Raw genomic sequence first — 22348 nt, 5'->3', positions numbered from 1 at the left:
AACGATTGATGTCGCAGCTAGGCATACTGGCACATTGTTCGCTCCTACCTACTTCATAAACTTGGTCGCAGAACCACGTACTGAAGATATGGAATTGAAACATGTGGAAGGTACGAGAGCTGCTCACCATCGCCGTATACTTCCAGAAGATGTAAGAGAGTAGAAAATGCAGCACTGCAAAACACCCATGCAACAGCAGCTGCCACCCTACTTAAACTTCCAAACCAAAACACCGTCTCGGAATATCTCCTCGTCCTCCCCAAACAACAGCCACTCGTCGCCTCCGCGCGGTCAAAGCACACCTTGCCCCTCCCAAACGGTACACAGTCTACGCAAAAGACCCTAAGAACATAGCCCAAGTGGCCGCCACGCGAGCGTGGCTCGACACCATCGTGTACGACACGTTCGCGATACGAGAATTTTACAGCTGGTATTGGGGTGATGAGGGTATACCGAAAGAAGAGATCGAAAAGGCCGATGCTGAAGGTAGATTGGAGCAATGGCTTGATGAGGCTGAGGTTGTATCTAAGTGGTCGGGGTGTATGCTCGACGAGGAAGGGGCGAGGTTGGTGGCGGAGAAGACAGACTGGGTTGACGGGATTGACGGGAGAAAGTATCACATCTCTGATATGTGCTGATGTGGAATGAGGTTTTCAAGAGGAGGATTTGTTGACACAAATGCTATGGCAAGGCGGAAGATACTTGCTTGTTTCAACATATCACTGCACTATTCTAATGTATGTGGAAGAGGAGCTCGATGATTCTGACATGGTCGGTGAACTCCATCACTCTCAGTTTCCGGAAAGCCTAGAACAAGAATGCTCTGGCGCCATAGCTCGCGCATGGTGTCCTTGGAGCATCGAATAGTGAAGAGGACCGGGTGCTGGACTACTTCACGAGGATGTAGCAAACGAAGGATTCCAATTGTGACAGATGAGCATGAGCCACTGTCCGATGAAAGCTCGATCCTTGTCGCGCAGTGATCCATGAACCTTCTAGGGAAGACATTGAGGGTGCTGTTCTAGAAGCATTACGGTGAATTCACTGACTAGCGTGGCGCTACGGAATAGGCAACTGCGTCCCGAGGTCGTCGCCATTTCCACACTCGTCCTCAATTACCAGCATTGAATCCCACACTCAAAACAGCGCATCTCGACCCCGGCGCCCACAGTGGTGCTTGGTCGCAGTCGTCACAGTCATGGCTTCAAATTTTCTGTAAGGCGCATCGACACGATATCCGCGACGTTTCTAACAGTTTTGATAGAACCATGGATCTCGACACAGTCACCGTGCGTGTCGGCGAAGCAGACACAGCAGTCAATATCACCGTCTACCGCAATTTACTATCCGATGTCTCACCTTACTTTCGCGGCGCTTTCGAGGGTTCCTTCGTGGAAGCCACTGATCGCTTCATTTCCCTGACAGACGTCACCGAGCAAACGTTTCGTATGTTTCTACAGTGGGTACACACCCAAGTTCATCAGCACTCAAGTGGCGCTACCATTCCTTCACCTGTGATACTTCTTCCCGGATCAACAGCAAAGAATGCTGGCAACACTACCACGGGTCCTGTAGAGCTACAGCCCCCGCATCGTACGCAAAGCGTTCCAGACGTCGGATTTCTCCCAGATGATATATCAGCACTCGACGAGCTGGGCGGCCATCAAAAGCGATGGGATGTGGAAGAGATAGAAGGGCTATACTTGAAGGAATCGGAATGGATCAACGGACACCGCTTGTCGTTGCTTTCTTTCCTGCGTCTTTACGTCTTTGCCGACCAATACAACGTCCCCCAGCTACGAGACGACGTTTTGACCGCCTTGACCGCACAGTCAATTTCATGGAGTTGGTGGCCTGATATTGAGCGAGAAATGATGGAGTCTGCGTACGCAAAACTGCCGCCATCATCTAAGTTCATTCGCCTCTTGGTCCTGTCCACAGCTTACTGTTGGCTCTCGAAGCCTGGAACCTGCAGTGCTACTCGACTGCGTACCATAAAGGAGATGAACGAAGACTTTGCTTTTGATGTCATGGTTGTCCAAAACGAGAGGCTCAAGGAGACAGAGTCGTCGGAGGGTATGCCGTTTTGGCTGGAGGACGCCATGCCAAATTCTTGCACCTTGCATGAGCACCTAGCACGCGACGCAGCGAATTGCCGGAAGCGAATTCGTGACCAACCATACATCTTCATCGGGCTCATCGAGATGTGCGCGCAAGACGACTTAAGCATAGCGGAAGAGTGATGAAGGTTATCGCACATAAGGAAAAAGACTGGACAGGTGCGCGGCCATCTACACTACTTTAGGAATTCAACTCAAAAGTATCCCAGGGTAAGGCAGATGTCTAGGAGGCAGGTGTTCGACTTTTTCTTTGTGTGTGGTGAATAGGTGGGGAAGGCATCCTGGGGTCCCTAGAGCTGATGAATGACCAAGACATTCGTGTCAAGGGTTCAAAATTTGGCGCCGACCTCTGGAGATGATAGACAGCCAAGACAGGAGTTTGAGACCTGGAACGACGCTACTGTACCGGCGTGGGGATGAGTACATTACTTGAGACTGCCGGTCAGTGTGGGTCCCCGCCAAAAAAATGGGCACAGAACGGCCAGCAGGCTCAACTTCATGAAGTCAGGTCCCAACGGGAGATTCCGGATGACAAGCGAATGAAAGTAATGTTCCAGAGGGGCTCAATGTGACTGCGTGAAACATAAGACACGAAACTATAGTCGAAATCTTGCAGCGATGTCTCGGCTGTTCGACCCCAGATTGCTAGTGTGGCGCTATGGCCACAGCTAAAGTGGATGCAGGCGCAAGGATTCTGGGCCTCAGAAATGTCGATCCCGTCTCCGAACCAGGACCCTCTTGTTTCGGCGAACCTACTCGTCGCATTCGCGCACGCGTCGGCGGTACCACGGTTGGTCATGTCTCTTGGGCGTTGACACGGCTGAAGTGCTTTACGGCATCTTCTTTTAACTCTTCGCATCGCCGCGCTTTTCATCTCAAGTCTGTTTGGCCGGCGCGCGCATTTACCCGTCCAAGTCTTTTCCCGTAGTCCATCGCGGTGCGCCGTTGCGATAAGAGAACGACACCAGGTTGGCTCATTGTCTTTGTCGCGTCGACGCGCAGGAACTTGATTCGAAGCAATTGGCCCTCTAACCACGCCTCTCGAGCGACTGCATTCCAATCGCAGCCATGACAGACTATGGCTCCACACCACCGCCCAAGTCGCCCTCTCCGGTGACGGTCCCACGCTCCTCGAGCCTCCCGCGCCTGGCCAGCTCCAAGCTCTTCCTCCCGCTGCAGAACGATGCTTCGGCGATATCCACGCGCGGGCACCACCTCCCTTCGCTCCTCAACAGCGCACGTCGACCGTCCACTATACGCAGCAGTGAGCGCCGGGGCAGCGACACAGACGATGAAGACCTGGAAGCATACAGAAACGGGCTCGTGATGCCTTACGACCGCGACTCTGATCGGAGGAGCAGCATAGGCGCGCATGTGCTCAACACGCCGCAGATGAGGAGCCAGCGGCTGATTGGCAACTCCAATCCCCGGTACAAGTGGGAGAAGTACTACAAATCCGAGGAAGAGCTCAAGGGTATGAAGAAGCCGATCCGCGAATACTACGAGCGCAACAACCAGCTCCTGCAGCACTACCTATATATCGACCGTCTACTCGACTCCTCCCTCCCCCACAACCTCATCCAAGAGTACACGAACATGGAATCTGGCGCCGTCAAGATTCCCTCAACCATCCGAGAAGAGTCTTCGGCCTCGACTTCTCCCCTCGCTGTTACCCCCGCTGGGACAAATGGTACCAACACGCCCGGTTACTATAGTGAGAACGGGCGAAGTGGTTCATCAGGCAGTCTCAACGGCAATGGCGCGCAAAAGCCCATGGTCAAGCGCACACCAAAGAACCTCTACAAAGTCCCCGAAGCAGACGAAAACACGCCTCTTCTCGCACACGACGAGGCTGTAGAAGACGAAGAAGACCTAGAGGTCGCAAACTCCAAGTTGAAGGACTGGGTCCCGGAAGAAGACGAAGACACCGAAAGCCCCATTGTCAAGCTTGCACTATACGTCAACCTCAGCGCAAACACGGCCCTCCTCATCATGAAGATCGTCGTCACAGTCCTCACCTCGTCCCTCTCCGTAGTCGCCAGTTTGGTCGACGCAGCCCTCGACTTCCTCTCCACGGCCATCGTGTGGTTCACATCCTGGATGATAGCGCGTCAAGACCGCTACGCCTACCCAGTCGGCCGCCGCCGTCTCGAACCCATCGGCGTACTCATCTTCTCCGTCATCATGATGACATCCTTCTTCCAAGTCGGCATCGAGGGCATTTCCCGGCTTACAGGACCCGACCGCACAATCGTGCAACTGACCATTCCCGCCGTGGCCATCATGGCCGCTACAGTCGTCATCAAAGGCCTCTGCTGGCTATGGTGCCGCCTCATCCGCAACTCGTCCGTTCAAGCACTAGCCCAGGACGCCATGACCGACGTTGTCTTCAACACCTTCTCTATCCTCTTTCCGCTCGTGGGTTACTTCGCGAAGATCTGGTGGCTCGACTCGCTCGGCGGTATCTTGCTCTCCGCTTATGTTATCATTAACTGGAGTGCTACCTCCGCGGAGCACATTCGTAACCTGACTGGCGCTAGTGCCACGGCAGATGAGCGCAACATCCTCCTTTACATGACGATGCGCTTTGCAAAGTCTATTAAGAGGATTCAGGGTCTGCAGGCTTACCATGCGGGTGATAAGCTGAATGTCGAGGTCGATATTGTGGTGGATGAGAATCTCAGTTTGAGGGATAGCCATGACTTGGGTGAGAGTCTGCAGTATGTGCTTGGTAAGTCATTCTTCTCTATCTTTTCACGGAGTTGTAAACTAACAGCCACACAGAGAGTGTGCCGTACGTTGATCGCGCGTTTGTACATATCGATTATACGGATTACAACTTCCCGACACACATGTCGCAGCAGGAGTGAGCGGAAGATGTGCCTGGCATCTGAGGTGGCTGTACATATAGCATCGGAGACAAAAAGATCGTAGAAACAAAAACATCCCGAAAGCCTACATAGAGCAAAAAAGAATCAAACGACAGAAAGAGGTACCCATGTCGCTGCCACGACCACACATGCACTCACCAAGTGCAACCAACCAGCCGTCTCCGTTTCCTCTTCCTCCCATCTTCCTTGGTCAGACTGTTCTCACACAACTCATCCGACAGAGGATCTATGATACTCGTTAGCAAAAAGTCAAAGCGCACAGCCACTCCGGAAATCTTAGACTTACCATGATTTTCCAGATCACCCGTGCAACCAATCTGCTGCTCGCCCTTAAACAGCGCCCCCGGACTCTGCCCATCATTCCTATAGACATATTCCTCGCCGAAGAGATTCAGGGTCCACTCTCCCGCCGGCCACGTCGGATGCTCGAAGAGGTTCTCGTCGGTCGTTACGCCTTGGTCGTCTTGGTGAAAGTCGTTGAGTAGAGAGGTGCACAGGCTGTCGGGTTCCTGGTTGTTGTCGTCGAGGCGGTAGAAGAAGTATCGGTTTTCGTATTTGAAATCGCAGCTGTCATGTGGGGGCCAATCAGGGTTAGAGATGACGCTGGAACATTCTGGGGTCTTGGTTTGTTCGAGGCCGACGGCAAAGGTGCGCTTTTGGGGTTGAGGGGATGGGCTGGGCGACTGGTTGTTGGAGACGCTGCCGTGGGCTGCTTTGTCGGCGCCGTTCCAGATCTGTTTGAGTCAGCTTCCTTATTAACTTCGGGTTGTGTTGCCGTCGTTCTTACCATGTTGACTTGCTTGTCGGGATCTTTGGCACGCTCCCAGCTCGACTCAGGCGTGGTTATCCATCTCTTGATTTCTTTCACTCGGTCGGGTCCTTGCTTGCTCTGGTCCCAGGATTCGTAGTTCATGTGTGTAGCAATAATGCCTGCCACCGCCGGTGCAGCGAACGACGTACCCGAATCCTGCGTTGCTGCACCGTCATATTGATCGTGGACGTCGACATCCACTCCAACACCGTAGATGGTCAGCTGTGTGCGCTTCTCTGGATCTGGCTGGGTACCCAGGCCTTGCGAGAAAGGTGCAGCTTTGCCTGCAAGCGTGGCAGCTCCGACGTTGATAATGGGAAAGTCATCTGTCTCCAAGACCTGGGGGAAATTGTCGATGACTTTTCGGCCTTCAGTTTCGGCTTCATTACCAGAAGCGAGCACCACGGGGACCCCGTAACTGAATAACTGCTTTATCCAGAGAATCTGTCGCTTTGCTCTGTAATCGTTCTCTGCTTCTTCTCGTGTGTAGCCCTTGTGGCCATTGTCTGCGACGGCGCGTTCCGTGCCGCTGCTCATAACGACAACCTGAAAGTCACGCGACGTTAGTATACCCAATAAGCTTAGTCCAGAACAGTAAACATGCGTCGATGGCGTCGGTTGTTGGTCGTACTTACAGCTTGGAACCCTGGTATTTTCTTGCGCCGCCTGCTTACATCTGCAAAAATCCTTTCGAACCCGTTGTCAATATCGTCTCCGCCCGGTTTGACCTGCACCGGCACCAGTGTCGCTCCCTTTGCGGTTCCCCACTGCCCAACGATTTTGGACGCTACTTTCGTTCCGTGGCCTTTGGGGGAATGGTCGTATCGAATGTTGTGCGCAGCATTTTGGTTGGTGAAAGCTCTTGTTTCTACGATACCGCTATTGTCCTGCTCGTTGTCGAAACCTGGAAACACTTTTTCGTCGGTTTCCTGGAGTCGGGTTAGAGCGATGTCACCAACGTATGTGAGGTAAGTCATTACCTTTTTAACATCTACCTGTACTCCATCATCCAAAACATACACATGTACTCCCTCTCCAGCTCTCTTCTCGTAAATGTAGTCCTTGCTGTTTGCAACAGGTTAGTTCCGGCCTCTTTAGGGCTTCAAGTACCGTAGTAGGTACTTACAAGTCCTCCAAATTGCTTCCCCTTGGGTTGACATGTTAGCCCAGTCAAGATACAGCATTCAGACCTTTACTTACTCGTAACAGCTGGCTTGGACCAAGTCCCGCGCTGCACCCTCCTGCTTCTGCCAATCTCCCCATTCGAATTTCCGAGCTTCCAGAGTTCCCGTGGTCTTGCTACTCATTCTGGGGACAGCAATCATCTTCACTTCGTGGTATTGACTCGGATCTTCGACATGCTCCACCCATTCCTTCTTGGCCATCACCTCGTCGTACCCTGACTGGTCTAGTATAACGCCTCCCCACGCGTGAACTACTTCGTAATTGTCAAGCTCGGCGTCGAGCCTGCCCTCGTCGTACAATCTGTCGAGTTCGTCTTCTGGTATGTCTTCGGGCTCATCCCAGGGAAACCTCTTCTCCTCGCGCATCTTAGACTTGTCCTTGGTCAAACCCTCAAGCCAAACCCGAGTTTCGTTGACTTGGGCCTCGTTCCTGATGTCGGCTGCGTAGACGGTATATGTCTTTGTCGGGAGTGCACGTGCGTTCATGTCCGAAGTGTGTAGGCTAGCTTCAATTGCCTCTATCCTACAGGGGTAAAGGTACAAAGTTAGCATATGTCTCCCATGCACTTTGTACAGCCATAACTTACCATTCCGTTTTGGCTGCGACCTTCTCGTATCCAGCCTGGTCCAAGACCACGCCTGACCAGCAACGCACCACTTCGTAATTGTCAAACTCCTCTTCTAACCTGCCTTCATCGGCCAGCCTGTCCCACTACAGAGGGAACACCTGAAGTCAGCATTCATATCCCATGTGTTTCGTATATCCACAGCTCACCTCTTCTCTGGGGAAATCTTCGTAGGTGTCCCAGGTCCATCCCAGCTGGTCACGCATCCTGTCTTTGTCTTTGACAAGGCTCTTGAGCCAAGTGCGCGTCTCATTGACCTGGGCTTCGTTGTGGACGTCGCTTGCCCAGACCGTGTAAACTCGGGTCTCAGACGAAGCATCTCGCTGCACTTCAACGGTGGTAGATCCAAGTGGGACGTCTCTCGGCTCGGAAGTCGCAGCTTGTTGATCGACTGGCGGGGTTACATCCTTCTGCGATGCTCCTTCGCTCTTGACTGGCTCCAGGGATTCTGCGGCGTTACGGTTAGCAGATAACATCGACGACGTCAGCCGAGCGAAAAGAAGCACTGCTAAGTGGAGCCTCATGGCTGTAATAAGGAGTTTGAAGAGCGTCAGAGATGACTATGAATCAGCTAAGCAATAGGTTGAAGAACGAGACAGCCTCGAACGAAGATGTTGAGATCCAAACTGGCTTCCGAATGCATCCCCTTATACCCAACGTCTTTCTCAACACGTATACTCATCCGCGCGTGTCTTCGGAGGCACTCAAAATGAGACCGCCCCCTCTTTGGCACAGAAACAAGACTGCGTAATCTGACCCGCGTCAAGGAATAACCTCGACTCGAACCCGAAGGCACAGTCACCCAAGGTGATGGAGGCGTAGCATGCCGGGGCGGTTTTGTCCTGGATACAGGAACGACTGCATAATCCGATCCAAGTAAGGTACAGACTCAAGTCAATTCCAAAGGCGCAGTCACCCAAACTGATGGCGGCGTAGCCCGGTGGGATGGAGTCGTTCTGAGCGCATGCATAATAGGGTCCAAGTAAAGCGCAGACTCGACTCAACCCCAGAAACACAGTTATACTCAAGCTGACAGCGGCGTAGCACCTCTCGGTGCGCAACCACAATTCAGCCCCCCACCGCGACGAAGATTGTAGCAGACGAATGCACCTCCGGAAAATGACAAAAGAAAGACGTACCATTCTGATCCTTCTCCATCTTCACATCCAATGATGATGCCAATCGATATGTAAGCGCAACTCACTCCGATGCGCGCTGCTGAACTCGGCGATCTCGATCTCGTTGTGGGAGTGGAAGACGGAAGACCCAGATTTTGGAATGGGGCGGTTGCAGCGAAGTAAGAACAAAAAGTCCCATTTCGAAACGCTGTTGTTAGAACTGAGTGGCACGGTAGGCATCATGTGATATCTAGATTAGCAGTCGCGTCCGCGAACCGACGTCATCTGACAGCGGGGCACAGTCCTGGAAGGCAGCAGCGACCCCGACATTCCGTTCACTGCAAGTTTGGATTTCGAGGCAAGAGAGAATGCGCCTTTGACTCAGAATCGGACCTGATCTGGTTCGCAACGGTCATTGGAGTTGTACCTTGGTATGCGGAATGAGTGCGATTGACTTTGTATGCCGTCTTTTGACCATCGCCATTTGAAACCAGTTTGAAGACTTAGCTATCGCATCTGAGGATTATCAACGCCGCCCAATGCCATATCTTACAAACCTACACTCCACCACAGCCACCCATTCATCACAACCCCTCAACACTCACCCCCTGCGCCACACCCCTATACTTCTCCTTCCTCGCCTCAATCTCCTCCTTCATCCTCGCCTGTCTCTCTTCCTTGCCCACTCCCCTCACAAACTGCAACAACCTCAACGCGCCCGTCGGCGTAACACCCTCAACGCGTCTCGCCATGCCCACGCTCTCCGGCCTTGCTACCTCCAACGCCCTCTTTTCTTCGAAGCTAAGCCCAAAGATGGATTCGTAGTCAAGGTCAACTGGTAGCTTGAGGTTCTCGTCTTTGAGCCACCGGGCTTGTGTGGCGGTTTGGGAAGCGACGTAGGGGGCGTAGGTGGCTTCGATGTGAACGCGGTCTTGGATGCGTTGTGAGAAGCCTTTAATTTCGGGGAGGAGGGCGGTGAGGCTGGATGGGGTGGTGTTGGGGAGGCGGAGGAGGTCATATGCGGAACGTTTTGTGCTGTCGTTTCGTACGGGAAAACCTTCTTTGTTCCAGTCTGTCCAACCCATGGTTTTGGATTGAAGGACTTGGGCCAGAGCGGCCATTTGTTCGGCTTCGTCTTCGAAGGCTTTCCATCTTAGGTCGCTAACTACGCCGGCGGCTCGGCCCATAGCTGTGAGACGTGTGTCGGCGTTGTCGGCGCGCGCAGACATCCGGTATTCGGAGCGGGAGGTGAACATGCGATATGGTTCTGAGACACCCTTTGTGATGAGGTCGTCGATCATGATGCCGATGTATCCATCTGCTCTCGTCAGAACCATGGCTTCTTTTCCTAGACTCTTCAGGCCAGCGTTGATGCCAGCAATTACACCCTGACCTGCTGCTTCTTCGTAGCCAGTTGTGCCGTTGATTTGGCCTGCTAAGAAGAGTCCTGAGATGTTCTTCGTCTCAAGTGTAGAACGAAGATGCCGTGGGTCGACGTAGTCGTATTCTACACCGTAGCCAGGCTGCAGCATCTTGACGTTCTCAAGTCCCTTGATAGTCTTGAGCATGATATCTTGTACGTCTGCGGGAACTGTACAGGAGATTCCGTTCGGGTATATTATGTCGCTGTCGAAACCTTCCGGCTCTAGCCAGACGATGTGTGATGTCTTGTCTGCGAACCGTATCACCTTCGATTCTAGTGATGGACAATACCGCGGTCCTTTTACGGTTTCGCGGATGTGTATTGACTTATCGAGATTGTCTCTTATTACGTCGTGCGTCGCTTCGTTCGTACGTGTCTCGTGATTCAGTAATTGGTTCTCGACCTGAACGCGCTCGTTCAAATAGCTGAAAGGCATAGGCGGGTTATCGCCCTCCTGCGCTTCCAAAACTTCGTAGTCGATCGTCTTCCCGTCCAACCGTGGTGGTGTCCCTGTCTTCAACCTTCCCATTGTGAATCCAGCATCCTTCAAACTTTTGCTCAGTCCAAAGGTCGCCGCTTCACCCATGCGCCCGGATGGGAACGACTCAAGACCAATATGTATTTCTCCACCAAGAAACGTGCCAGTCGTGATGACCGCGTTCCCTGTGGGTATTATCTCCCCACTCTCCAACCTTACACCAGTAATCTTTCCATATTGGCCCTTGGATCCCTCCTCTTGTGCCCTGTCCACGATGATATCCGCCACGCTACCTTCCACAACGCTCAGCCCCTTGTATGCCAGCATTTCGTCCTTCATATATCTCTTGTACAACGCTCTGTCGATCTGCGCTCTGGGTCCCCACACAGCAGGACCCTTCTTCCTATTCAGTACCCTGAACTGCACACCCGCCTTATCCACAATACGACCCACGACACCGTCCAGCGCATCGATTTCGCGAAGCATAGTGCCTTTTCCGATACCACCGAAGGAAGGATTACACGAGCAGACACCGAGGTTGTGGACTGAGGGCGTTATGAGGGCCGTTCGGGCGCCGGAGCGGGCTGCTGCTGCGGAGGCCTCGCAGCCTGCGTGACCGCCGCCGATTACGATTACATCGTATGGCCTATATAAGAGTCAGTGTTGGTTGATTGGTGGGGTCTGATAGTAGAGTGGCGTACCGGTCTGCGCCAGACACCGTCGCGAATGTGCGTGGGCGACGACTGAAGCGATTGACCGACCGTACTCGAGGCGCGTGGCCCCAGAGCTGACGCGCTGGTAACGGCACGACTCTGTGCATTATGTGAAGTGCTGTGTTGGAGTCCGGGTGTTGCGCCACAAAAAGTTGGAATGGGCCAACTCGGAGGTCTTCGTTCGCCGCATCACGTCCGTGCGCAAGTGGGTAGTCTGACGAGATGCAATAGGTATACCAAGCTGCTCAACTGATGGGTGCGTAGTTTGGTTCTTTGCTGCTAGAATTTCTCCCGTAATTGCGTTGTTAGTGGCGGTATCGTTCATGTATCATGAAGAAAAAGGTATCATTCCGTAAAATTCCAAGCCACACCACTCCTAGAGTAGAGATCTTACAAAGTAAATTGTGAGCCCATAGTCGTACATTTGAATATCGTAAAGAGAAACTCCACAAGAAGATCCTACAGCGCCGCGCAAAGACGTGTCTCATCGAACCTTCCCTACCCCGCAGCCGACACTTGCCACTCGAGCTGTTGTAGAAACTGCCGCCATCGGACATTATGTTCGAAGCAAGATGGATGAGCAAGCAAAACTGCCTGTTTAACCAGAAGCTTCCTGAACAAGGCCCTCGTCGTTGTTCTCCGTGTCCTCAGTACGAGCTCGAGACAAGACATCGAAGTTGCCTACACCACCAAATTAGCATGACCTCTCTCATCCACCCGCATCCGAAAACATACGTGCAACCAAGCTCAAATTGCTCTTCTTGTTGCCCTCGCTGTCAAGGTACGTCTCCATGCGCGCATCCGCATCCACATAGAGCATCGATCCCTTGGGCACGTTCATCAGGAAATCCTTCTGCGCGCCCTGCACGAAACTCGCAATCCGGAACCAGCTGGTCTTCTTGTCCTCGCCCTTGCCGTAGCTCGTTCCTACTACGTAGCGCACGAGTGTCCTGTCGCCAGAGACGGTGACTTCTTCTGGCGCAACTCCGAGACGGCCGATGACGGTCATGCGCGCGACCTGCGAGGGGCGGGTGGACGAGAAGCTGCGTGCGAAGGTCGAGGTGGGCGCGCGGGCCGCAGCGCGGAAGGTGGAGGAGAACATCGTCGCGGTGGTTCGGGCGCGGAATTGGTGGGTTGCAGAGGGAGTAGCGGTCGAATTGGCGGTTGTGGGCTGGAGGTTGTCGTGATGCGAGGCGAGTGGGGTTGTTTGCGTTTCCTTATGGGGCGCGACGCGGCTACGCTAGTGTAGCCCTGCCTGGGTAGCTTCGAAGACACCATGTGCGGAGGAAGACTTGGGCACCATGGGCGCACGTGTCAGTGCCCCTTATCATCCTCCGCACATGGTGTCTTAGGAGCTTTACCCGTGATCATTGTATGGATTGATTGGTGGCTTGACTAATCCATAGTCTCTATGCCATTGGGTATATTTCGCTATGGTACAAACATCCCTTGTAGGGATCCCAAGTCGGTATGCAGCCCCGGCTCGGCTACCGCTTTGCCTTCTTCTTCTCCCTCTCATCCTCCTCACTGTCGTAGTCCTTGTAGATTCCAACGGGTTGGGTCTTCTCCCACGCGCCGGTGAAGACAGCTTTCTCTCCCTCTTTCAGCGCATACTTGAGCAGCGCCTCCCTAGGATCCTCGTCCCTCATATCACTGCCTTCAATCTGTTCCATGACGTACTTTTGGTCGGGCGTTGACTTGGCAAAAGGTGTTGTAGCCGGGATATGCGGTCTCCGTGGGTCGCGGCTCTTACCCGAGGCTGTGAGACCGATGGTGGGATGGCGTGCGGAAAATGAGGCTGCATTGCCAGAAGGATCGTGTGCTTCACCAGCCATACCGAGTGGGTCCATGTCTACGGTGAGGGACGGGTCGTCATCGAGGTGTCGCTTCTTGGGTGCCTTGCTGAGGATGGTAAGAGCACCGGCGTTGGACAGCTTGGGGTTGAAGAGAATGGTTGTCTGGCCGTTGGCCGAACCCGTGAGGATTTGGTTGAGCCTGGGATGCCAGTTGACTGTTATCAGAGGAGAGCCTAGCGTGACTGGTGTGACCAGCTCCGGGCGAAGTGTGGCTGGGTTGAGGATGTGTAGGTGCCCGGTCTCTGATCCTGTGACTATGCTCTGCGAGTTGGGCGCAAACTTGATGTTCGATGTGGGATATTGTGAAGACGTTGACGGATGTGATGTGGTGTTCAGAGGTGTCTTGAACTTCCTCGTGTCCCACAACTTGATGGTGTCGTCCCCTCCTCTCGTGATCACCAGCCTGCCATCTGCGCTGATATCCAGTCCGCTCGTCCATGTGTCTTTCGCGTGCGCTTCTTTAATCTCTGCTGTCGGCCTATGATAGGGTCCTTCACCACCCCACATGACGAGACTTCCGTCTAGTGCTGCTGACACCAGCATACTGCTCCCTCCCTCGGCTGCGGCGCCCCATGCAATGGCCGTCATCCTTGTCATGCCCGCGCTACCAGCAGCTCTTGACTTGTGCACGATGACCTCCTCCTGCTTCATCCTTTTATTCACGTCCCATATCCGCACTGTACTGTCTGTGCCTGCCGTCGCGAAGCGGTCGCGGTTCGTGGGGTGCCACGCGCCGCTTGTGATTTCTGCCGTATGTCCTTTTGTGTTGTGCTTGTCCCTCAGGTACATGTCGCCCTTGACAAACTCTGATATAAGCTCTCCATCCCTGCTGAACAGCCTCGCCTGTGATGTTGCAGTAATGCACAGGAATTGGCCTCCAGAGTGTGGGCCAAACACAACCTGGTGTATCGAATGCGACTCGGCCGTTTGCGAGGGTTTGGTGGTAAAAGGATCGACCGTCTTGAACGCGCGGATAGTACTCGGGGTAAGTGCACTAAGATCGTGTAGCTTGAGTGTGCAATCGTTCCCTCCAGTCACCAGCCGCGTACCAGATGCATCGAGCGCAATCGTCGTGACCGCGCGATCGTGCGTCTTGATGACCAGTTCGTGGGAAACTGGATATTCGTCTTCTTCATCGCTCATATCGCTATCATCATCGTCCGAATCCTTTTCGTCGTCCGACCCTTTCTCCTTCTTTGCCTGCTTGCTCTCATCAACCACTGGCCTACGCGCGCGCTCGATTTGCGCCTCGACGTTCACGGAGCCATCCTTTTTTCCAAATTCGCTAGGCAGGTATTGCTTAAGAGCCTGCTCGTCGTCTGCGGAGAATTCCATGATCGTTCTGTGTGAATAGCCCGCTGGTTTGGGCTAGGGTTGGCGTCGACGGTCGGTCGCAAGAAAGTTCGAGGTGGAGGCTGCAGTATGACGCGCCGCGCTAGCACAGGCGACCGAGGTTTCGGGACACCTTCACTCATTATCATCCTTCATGTTTTCATCTCATTACAATGGCTACCAAAATTATCGTCCAAGTCCCTTGACCTTCTAAATTCCCTGCTGCATTGTCTAGACTTCTCTTCTTCTTCACCACGTCCGCTCGTCTTACAAACCACAGCCACGGAGCACCCGTGTTCGACGAAGCAATGTGACCATCGAACGACTGGCAATATGCCGGTACGAATTGAGAAGTTAATCGGCAAACACCATGTTCCTCAACTCAAAATCTTGGTCGCGTGAGCTTGTATACTAATCTCGCTGCCCGAATTTTGTCCGACACACTCAAACCATCACATCAGCAGCAGCTCAAAAGTGGCGGCATCGTCATGCGCCAAGCAGTCCGCCTTGCTTCAGCCACAGAGTATAGCTTGGACAAGTTCTAAATTGTTCGATGCCAAGAAATTCCGCTACGAATTGAACTGCCAAGTTCCGAGTTGGGATTCTAGATTCCGGTTTGCCGTACGCCTGCACCACTCAGAGCGTCGCAAACTCCGATGGTCCTTGTCCGACGTCATGCGCACATTCAACACCATCAATCTTACTTGGCAACGCCACACGTCCTTGTACCCTCAGCCTCAACACGTAATTGTGATCCCTCGGAGCCATCGTGTCGCTTGGCAAGCATCTTCATGTAGCATATAAGTAGCTTGCTACCCCGCCAGCTCCGCAACATGTACCTCATCGAATACATACACCGTTCAATACAGATAACACAGATCCTACGCGAACGATACTTACCATGCCTCACCACCACCCCGGAACCTGGGCCAGCAAGAGCGACATCGACCCCACCAACGTCCCTTGGGCAGTCACAACTCATCTCCTCGCCATCAACCACGAACAATTGCTCCGCGTTACAAGACATCCCTTCCTCGAGCGTGCCGCAAAGGGTACCCTGCCAAAGCCTCTGATTGCGCAATGGCTCGCAAACGACAGGCAGTACCTTCAAGGTTATCTTGCTACTATCAACCACACCCTCAACCTCATCCGCAGTACGCACAAGTCAACGACTGCACATGGTGAGGAGCCAGACATTCCCACGCGATTCATTGCGTGGTTAGAATCCGCTATCAAGAATGGAGAGAGGGAGCTGCGGTTCTTCCAAGAAGTCGCTGAGATCTACAAGATCGATCTTCCGCCCTCACCACTCCAGGAGAGCGTCAAATCCGAAGGTCTTCGCCGCTATGAAGCACTGTTCGCTAGTGTTGCTTCCCAGCAACCAAACACATTCATGCCGTGGCTCGAAGGCGCCATTTTACTATGGTCGACCGAGAAGGTATATTACGAGGCCTGGTCCTGGGCCCGCCGACAAGATGCTCAATCTTCTCCTCGGAACTACGACAGCGACCAGGACGGCGGTGCGATGCGCAGAGAGTTCATTCCCAATTGGTCAAATCGCGATTTCCTCATGTTCGTTGAGCAGCTTGAGCGCATTGTCAACGAGGGTGTAAGCGACGCTGTTGACCGAGATGATGCAAGATGGGCAGAGGTCAAGAGCAGGATTGATCCTATTTGGAGGGCCCTGTTAGATGCTGAAGAGGAGTTCTGGCCAAATGTACCCAGTGGAGCGGGCAGTCTGGTCGAGCCTGGTGTTAGGCGGGGTGTCGATGGCAAGATGGACGGCACCACGCTGCGCAGTACAGGAGATGACGAGATCTTGAACGAGAGACAGGGCGTCCGCAGTGGAGATATCACCACTTTGCACAGCAACGAGTACGGACAGGTAGTGAACTAGAATGATTAGAGTTGGAAGCAGATTACTGCGCAGAAAGAGCGCATTCTAGTTGCAGGCGGCGTATAATACACACTTGATATTCAATAAATCCATAATGATATCGCAGCGTGTTGTACATCTGACTTGTTTGTAGCTCGCCATAACGAAATCGCTCCTGAATATAGTTGTCTAGCGAACATCTGATGCGTGTTAGACAACGGTCCGACAAAGATCCGGCGTTATGGTCCAAGCGTTCTTTAGCGCCCAATAGCGTCCAATAGCTTGAGCGGCGCGAAAATACTGTCTGCTGTGAAAAAGTTCGAGAACATCGCATCGCCAATTGCAACACCAACCCTCGACACAATAATCGCCATGGCTCTCGTGCAGATCGACCCCGACGCGTATGTGATCAAGCCAGCGGCGGCTGCGCCTGCCATCGACACGAGCGACTGGCCGCTCTTGCTCAAAAACTACAGCGACCGTATGCTGCAGCTTCCCCATAGCTCCAGAATGCTTTGCTAATGCGCGTACAGTGCTCGTTCGCACATCGCACTACACTCCCATCCCAAATGGATGCACACCGCTGTCGCGAGACCTCAAGTCTTACATTAGCTCCGGTGTCATCAACCTCGACAAGCCTTCCAACCCATCCTCTCACGAAGTCGTGTCATGGATCAAGCGCATGCTGAGGTAGGATGCACTCGTGACTTCTCTTTCCAAGCGCTTTCAGCTAACGCGTGCCAAAGAGTCGAGAAGACTGGTCACAGTGGTACCCTCGACCCCAAGGTCACTGGTTGCCTCATCGTCTGCATTGATCGCGCTACCCGTCTCGTCAAGTCCCAGCAGGGAGCCGGAAAGGAGTATGTCTGCGTCATTCGCATGCACGACAAGCTCCCGGGAGGCGAGGCGCAATTTGCGCGTGCCCTTGAGACGCTCACCGGAGCTCTCTTCCAGCGCCCCCCGCTCATTTCCGCCGTCAAGCGTCAACTCCGTATCCGAACCATCCATGAGAGCAAGCTATACGAGTTTGACAACGAGAGGCAGCTCGGTGTCTTCTGGGTCAGCTGCGAGGCTGGAACCTACATCCGTACTCTTTGCGTGCATCTTGGTCTTTTGCTCGGTGTTGGCGCCCACATGCAGGAGCTCCGCCGTGTCAGGAGTGGAGCCATGGACGAGACCAAGGACTTGGTCACTCTGCACGACGTTCTCGATGCCCAATGGCTACACGACAACAACCGCGACGAGGCTTACCTGCGCAAGGTCATCGCACCTTTGGAGAGTCTGTTGATGAGCTACAAGCGTATCGTGGTCAAGGACAGCTCTGTCAACGCCATCTGCTACGGTGCTAAGCTCATGCTTCCCGGTCTCCTGCGATTCGAGAAGGGCATTGAGATCCACGAGGAGATCGTCCTCATGACCACCAAGGGTGAGGCCATTGCACTCGCATACGCGCAAATGTCGGCTGTCGAGATGTCATCGTGCGACCACGGTGTTGTTGCGAAGATCAAGCGTGTCATTATGGAACGCGACCTTTACCCCAGGAGGTGGGGTATGGGCCCAGTTGCCACCGAGAAGAAGAAGATGAAGGAGGCTGGCACTCTTGACGTAGGTGATCAACTTCAGGTTTGCGAGTGCTATACTGACATGTTCAGAAATTCGGTCGTCCCAACGACAAGACTCCTTCCAAGTGGAACGCTGAGTACAAGGACTTCAACAGGAACGACGTCGACGGCGCCTCTGCTCCCCTTGCCCAGACAACTTCGACCTCTGAGGTTCTCGCCGCTCCTGCAATCCCAGCGACTGGTCTCACCTCTACTGAGGAGGCCGAGGCGGAAGCTGAGACCGACAAGAAGAGCAAGAAGCGCAAGAGCCGTGGTGACGGTGACGACGAGGCTGATGAGGACAAGGCCGAGCGCAAGCGCAAGAAGAAGGAAGAGAAGGCTGCGAAGAAGGCCGAAAAGGCCGCCAAGAAGGACAAGAAGAAGAGCAAGGGTGATTCTGACAGCGACTCCGACTAAACGATCAGTTATGAACGATGGACGTCCGAACCAAAAAGCGACAGCGCGCATCGCTGTTGCCTGTACAAGCGCTGTACACCAGAATCGTGTACATGTCATAGTTACTACTACTCTATCCTTGGATACCAGCTTCTTTAATGTAGCATACCGGAAAAATGGCGTTAGGGATTATGGGCATGCTGGCGTTTTATGGCGCGTCGAAGCTTTCTGCGACAAAGGTGGTCGATTGCGTGTTCAAGTGCGACATAGCGTATCGCTAGACATGTTCAATTCACTGTTTAAATTTCACATTCCTGATATTTTCACGTGGCTGTCATTGATGCGCAGTGTTTCTCTTAAGCTGTACTGATGACTTTTGTGATGTATTAACACCAGGGACTTAGCACATAGACATGGATGTCCACGCCGACAGGTCAAGGCAGGGTAATAGGGTTGCGAAACCTATGTTGATATGTCTTGCATGTAAATTAGGAGTGTTTTCAGGTTGTTGCTGGCTAGCCAGTGGATTCGAAGAACTTCGGCGGCGTGCTTGAGCTCGCGCTGGATTACCGCATCGTGAAGTAGCTATTGGAAAACGACCTCAAGCTGTCAATTGAGATAGGATGCTCGCAACGCAATGACGCGTTCGGCATATCCGGAACCGCAAATCATACAAATTTAATGCATAGCGACTTCATTTCAGCTGCGAGGCTTCACGTGTTGAAGTGAAGCTTCTTAGACTGCAAGAGCGGGGCGCGTCAAGGAAGACCACGAGGAACGGCAAGCGCGCGTCGTCAGGTGGAGCGCGCCAGCTCATTGCTACATACGTCGATTCGATACGATCCCTGTGCGACGAATTCAGGTTTCTAATTTTGATCCCAAGCGCATGATACACGGCATCAGAGTTTGTGATGGTCGGGGTATGGCATTGTGGTTGAAGCTTCTCGAACCTTCCCTGTGTTCGCTCCGCGTCAGGGCTCGACGTCACCGCTAGCGTCGTTTGACAAGTGGAGAGACATCCAGAGCTCGAGTGATAAATGCGACCCAACCTCATAAGCTGCCCCCAAAGAAGCTTACAAACACTACTTGCGCATACACGAGATACCCTTCTTTTCTAATCATCGGACTTCAAAATGGTCAAGGAGTCCAAGCTCTACGATTCATTAGGTACGTTTGCCTCGGATGTGCCCCTCCACCGCCTTGCCCTGCCAGGACGCGGCATGCCAGGGCCCGGGGTGGTCGAGGTCTCGGGTAGACACATGAACTATTGCTGACTGAGTTATAGGCATATCAGAAACCGCGACGCAAGATGAGATCAAGAAAGCATACCGCAAGGCGGCGCTGAAGTGGCACCCTGACAAGAACAAGGACAACCCGCAAGCTGCTGAGAAGTTCAAAGGTATGTACATTATCTCACTAGCTCATATAGACTGGATATAGTATGCTAACAGCACGTCCAGAATGCTCACAAGCCTACGAGATCCTCTCCGACCCCGAGAAGCGCAAAACGTACGACCAATACGGTCTCGAATTCATACTACGCGGCGGCGTACCACACCCTGAAGATGCTGGAGGTGCTGGAGGTAACCCGTTCGCGGGTGCTGGAGGCGGTGGAGGCTTCCCCTTCGCATCGTCGGGTGGCATGCCCGGCGGCACACGCTCGTTCCACTTCTCGACGGGCGGCGGCGGGAACGGCTTCAACTTCTCCAACGCCGACGATATCTTTGGCGAGTTCATGCGCAACAGCGGCGCCGGTGGTGATGACTTTGATTTCGGCGGCTTTGGCATGGGCGGTATGCCTGGCGGAATGGGTGGTGGTATGGGCGGTGGCGGCGGCGGAGGTGGAAAAGGCGGACGATTCCGCGGCGGACGACGAGCACCAGAGCCTGAAGTCACAGTTGTGGAGAAGCCGCTTGCGGTGAGCTTGGAAGAGCTGTACAACGGCACCACGAAGAAGCTCAAGATCAAGCGCAAGACATACGACCAGGGTACCGGCAAGCAAAGCACGCAAGACCGGATTCTGGAGGTACCCATCAAGAAGGGGCTGAAGGCCGGCAGCAAGATCAAGTTCTCAGACGTCGGCGACCAGGTGGAGGGTGGAACACAAGATCTGCACTTCATCGTTTCTGAGGTAAGTCTTTGCATTCCCAATTCACGCAAAAATCGATACTAACGACACCACAGAAACCACACGCAATGTTCACCCGCGAAGGCGACGACGTCAAACACACGATCGAAATCGACCTCAAAGAAGCCCTTACCGGCTGGCGCCGAACCGTCCAAACCATCGACGGCAAACAACTCAGCGTCGGCAGCGGCGGTCCCACAGGTCCCACCTGGACAGAACGATACCCCAACCTCGGCATGCCCAAGTCCAAGAAACCCTCAGATCGCGGCGACTTCATCGTCGGCGTAAAGATCAAGTTCCCCACCAGCTTGACAAGCGCACAAAAGGAGAAGCTGAAGGAGATACTGTAGTTGGACTGAGGGAAGGAACATCTACTCTGTGCATCAAAAGTATGGGCATGGTATGGTGATGGGACGAACTTTGATTCTCGTATATCATTTGCATTTCTTTATCTTATATCACGCCTATATATGCTCGAAATGAGCCAAACGAAGGCGTCGGTGGAGTTCTGATATTTTTATTGTTCGTTTGGAAGGGGTAAGGCCAGCGCGGTGGGATGCTGGTGAAGATGATTGGGGATGACATATATGAAGTAACGCGTCTATGATAGACGAATCAATGAATTAGTATACTGTGCGAGCAACTATTTGCCCATGTGTGATGGCGGTATTGTTTAAGACTGCGAACGCTCCTTCCTCGGTGACGGAAAGAGCGATCGCTGGCTGGCGCGTTTTAGCGCGTACAGCTACCGCGTCCCCTTCTCATCTATCCTACCGTCACCATCATTCTCTCGAGACATCCATCCTTTAATCGGCGAATACAAGCAACCGCTCCCGACGCGGTCACCGGCATCGGAACCTGCAATCAATATGTGCCACGGGACTGCATCATCGCCCGTGCCGCGAAGATGCATGCTGCCCCGCCTCTTGGCTGTCTCTCTGTTACTACCTTTTTGAACGCGACGAGATGAAATCTATCACAGCTTTCTCTGCATTCTTCTGCTCTTCTATATAATTCTTGGTCTATATCCATCGACAGAAATGGTTACTCGAAATCTAGACATTGGATCCGCGGATGACAAATCTACGACGCGTTCCGACTCGACTGTGCCTGCGCATTCCGTCGCCCAAACCGAAGATGATGAAAGCCACAAGGGTTGTGGTACGAGATTACTATTTACGCAGAAGTATACGTTTGTCCGAAGAAAAGGGGCTCCCAGGGAAGCCCCGAAGATGCCAGACCCGATCCCAAGACTCAACACTATCTCGGGACTTCGACTCGGGGCTGTTGCTGATTGCCATAATTGCAAAATTGTGCTCGACGCTCTCGTTTCCTACAGCAGTGGGCGACTATCAATTGATAACATCGAGCAGATTGAAGTGCTACCAGGAGAGGAGCCAATAACAATCATCTATCGGCCAGGCTTGGATGCGGGCGAGGGGTCTAATGATTCAGGGCTTCGCGAAGTAAAGCTGGAGCTATTTCAGTTGGAAGGTGAGTCGTGTAAATGTGTGCATGTCTCTTTTTAGTGAGGGGAATAGGTATACGATTGATCATACTTTCGCCCTACGATGGACCTGAAAATTCAGGGCGTCTGTGAGTAAATTGTCTTTGGGATGAAAGGGCTCAGAATACGATTTGAGTCTGTGGTTTCTAATTCTCATGCAGGTCAGACATCACAGGTCGCGCGCAATTACTCGTTCTGGAGAGCACCCATACCTACGAGGAAACTGCCATCGGAAGACACGTCGTCAGACCGAGCTCTGCAAACATTGCACAATTGGATTGAAACCTG

General features: G+C 53.2%; 10 protein-coding genes across 10 annotated transcripts; 5 read left to right on the top strand and 5 right to left on the bottom strand.

Moving 5' to 3' along the window:
• Positions 1 to 1268: 1268 nt before the first annotated feature.
• J4E90_002858 (uncharacterized protein) lies at positions 1269 to 2243 on the top strand (the record flags this gene model as incomplete). The annotated part of the gene is made up of 1 exon (XM_051432434.1): positions 1269 to 2243. One exon carries the CDS (start codon positions 1269 to 1271, stop codon positions 2241 to 2243), a length of 975 nt encoding a protein of 324 aa, XP_051293856.1.
• A 945-nt stretch (positions 2244 to 3188) lies between these two features.
• Positions 3189 to 4990, top strand: J4E90_002857 (uncharacterized protein; the record flags this gene model as incomplete). Its single annotated transcript, XM_051432433.1, has 2 exons — positions 3189 to 4851; positions 4905 to 4990. 2 exons carry the CDS (start codon positions 3189 to 3191, stop codon positions 4988 to 4990), a joined length of 1749 nt encoding a protein of 582 aa, XP_051293855.1.
• A 155-nt stretch (positions 4991 to 5145) lies between these two features.
• Positions 5146 to 6799, bottom strand: J4E90_002856 (uncharacterized protein; the record flags this gene model as incomplete). The annotated part of the gene is made up of 4 exons (XM_051432432.1): positions 5146 to 5237; positions 5298 to 5745; positions 5799 to 6368; positions 6458 to 6799. 4 exons carry the CDS (start codon positions 6797 to 6799, stop codon positions 5146 to 5148), a joined length of 1452 nt encoding a protein of 483 aa, XP_051293854.1.
• Positions 6800 to 7018: 219 nt separating this feature from the next.
• Positions 7019 to 8156, bottom strand: J4E90_002855 (uncharacterized protein; the record flags this gene model as incomplete). Its single annotated transcript, XM_051432431.1, has 3 exons — positions 7019 to 7529; positions 7594 to 7718; positions 7782 to 8156. 3 exons carry the CDS (start codon positions 8154 to 8156, stop codon positions 7019 to 7021), a joined length of 1011 nt encoding a protein of 336 aa, XP_051293853.1.
• Positions 8157 to 9334: 1178 nt separating this feature from the next.
• On the bottom strand, positions 9335 to 11471 carry J4E90_002854 (uncharacterized protein; the record flags this gene model as incomplete). Its single annotated transcript, XM_051432430.1, has 2 exons — positions 9335 to 11251; positions 11463 to 11471. 2 exons carry the CDS (start codon positions 11469 to 11471, stop codon positions 9335 to 9337), a joined length of 1926 nt encoding a protein of 641 aa, XP_051293852.1.
• A 491-nt stretch (positions 11472 to 11962) lies between these two features.
• J4E90_002853 (uncharacterized protein) lies at positions 11963 to 12466 on the bottom strand (the record flags this gene model as incomplete). The annotated part of the gene is made up of 2 exons (XM_051432429.1): positions 11963 to 12045; positions 12100 to 12466. The coding sequence occupies 2 exons, from the start codon at positions 12464 to 12466 to the stop codon at positions 11963 to 11965; spliced, it is 450 nt and encodes a 149-aa protein (XP_051293851.1).
• Positions 12467 to 12851: 385 nt separating this feature from the next.
• J4E90_002852 (uncharacterized protein) lies at positions 12852 to 14555 on the bottom strand (the record flags this gene model as incomplete). Its single annotated transcript, XM_051432428.1, has 1 exon — positions 12852 to 14555. One exon carries the CDS (start codon positions 14553 to 14555, stop codon positions 12852 to 12854), a length of 1704 nt encoding a protein of 567 aa, XP_051293850.1.
• Positions 14556 to 15453: 898 nt separating this feature from the next.
• J4E90_002851 (uncharacterized protein) lies at positions 15454 to 16449 on the top strand (the record flags this gene model as incomplete). Its single annotated transcript, XM_051432427.1, has 1 exon — positions 15454 to 16449. The coding sequence occupies one exon, from the start codon at positions 15454 to 15456 to the stop codon at positions 16447 to 16449; it is 996 nt and encodes a 331-aa protein (XP_051293849.1).
• A 351-nt stretch (positions 16450 to 16800) lies between these two features.
• Positions 16801 to 18446, top strand: CBF5 (centromere/microtubule-binding protein cbf5; the record flags this gene model as incomplete). The annotated part of the gene is made up of 4 exons (XM_051432426.1): positions 16801 to 16909; positions 16962 to 17118; positions 17175 to 18033; positions 18081 to 18446. The coding sequence occupies 4 exons, from the start codon at positions 16801 to 16803 to the stop codon at positions 18444 to 18446; spliced, it is 1491 nt and encodes a 496-aa protein (XP_051293848.1).
• Positions 18447 to 19558: 1112 nt separating this feature from the next.
• J4E90_002849 (uncharacterized protein) lies at positions 19559 to 20903 on the top strand (the record flags this gene model as incomplete). Its single annotated transcript, XM_051432425.1, has 4 exons — positions 19559 to 19592; positions 19711 to 19824; positions 19886 to 20556; positions 20610 to 20903. The coding sequence occupies 4 exons, from the start codon at positions 19559 to 19561 to the stop codon at positions 20901 to 20903; spliced, it is 1113 nt and encodes a 370-aa protein (XP_051293847.1).
• Positions 20904 to 22348: the final 1445 nt, after the last annotated feature.

This window comes from Alternaria incomplexa (genome assembly GCF_024043165.1).
Source record: "Alternaria incomplexa strain BMP 0042 chromosome Unknown scaffold_3, whole genome shotgun sequence".
Lineage (NCBI taxonomy): Eukaryota > Fungi > Ascomycota > Dothideomycetes > Pleosporales > Pleosporaceae > Alternaria > Alternaria incomplexa.
This window is presented reverse-complemented; position numbering and strand designations above follow the sequence as displayed.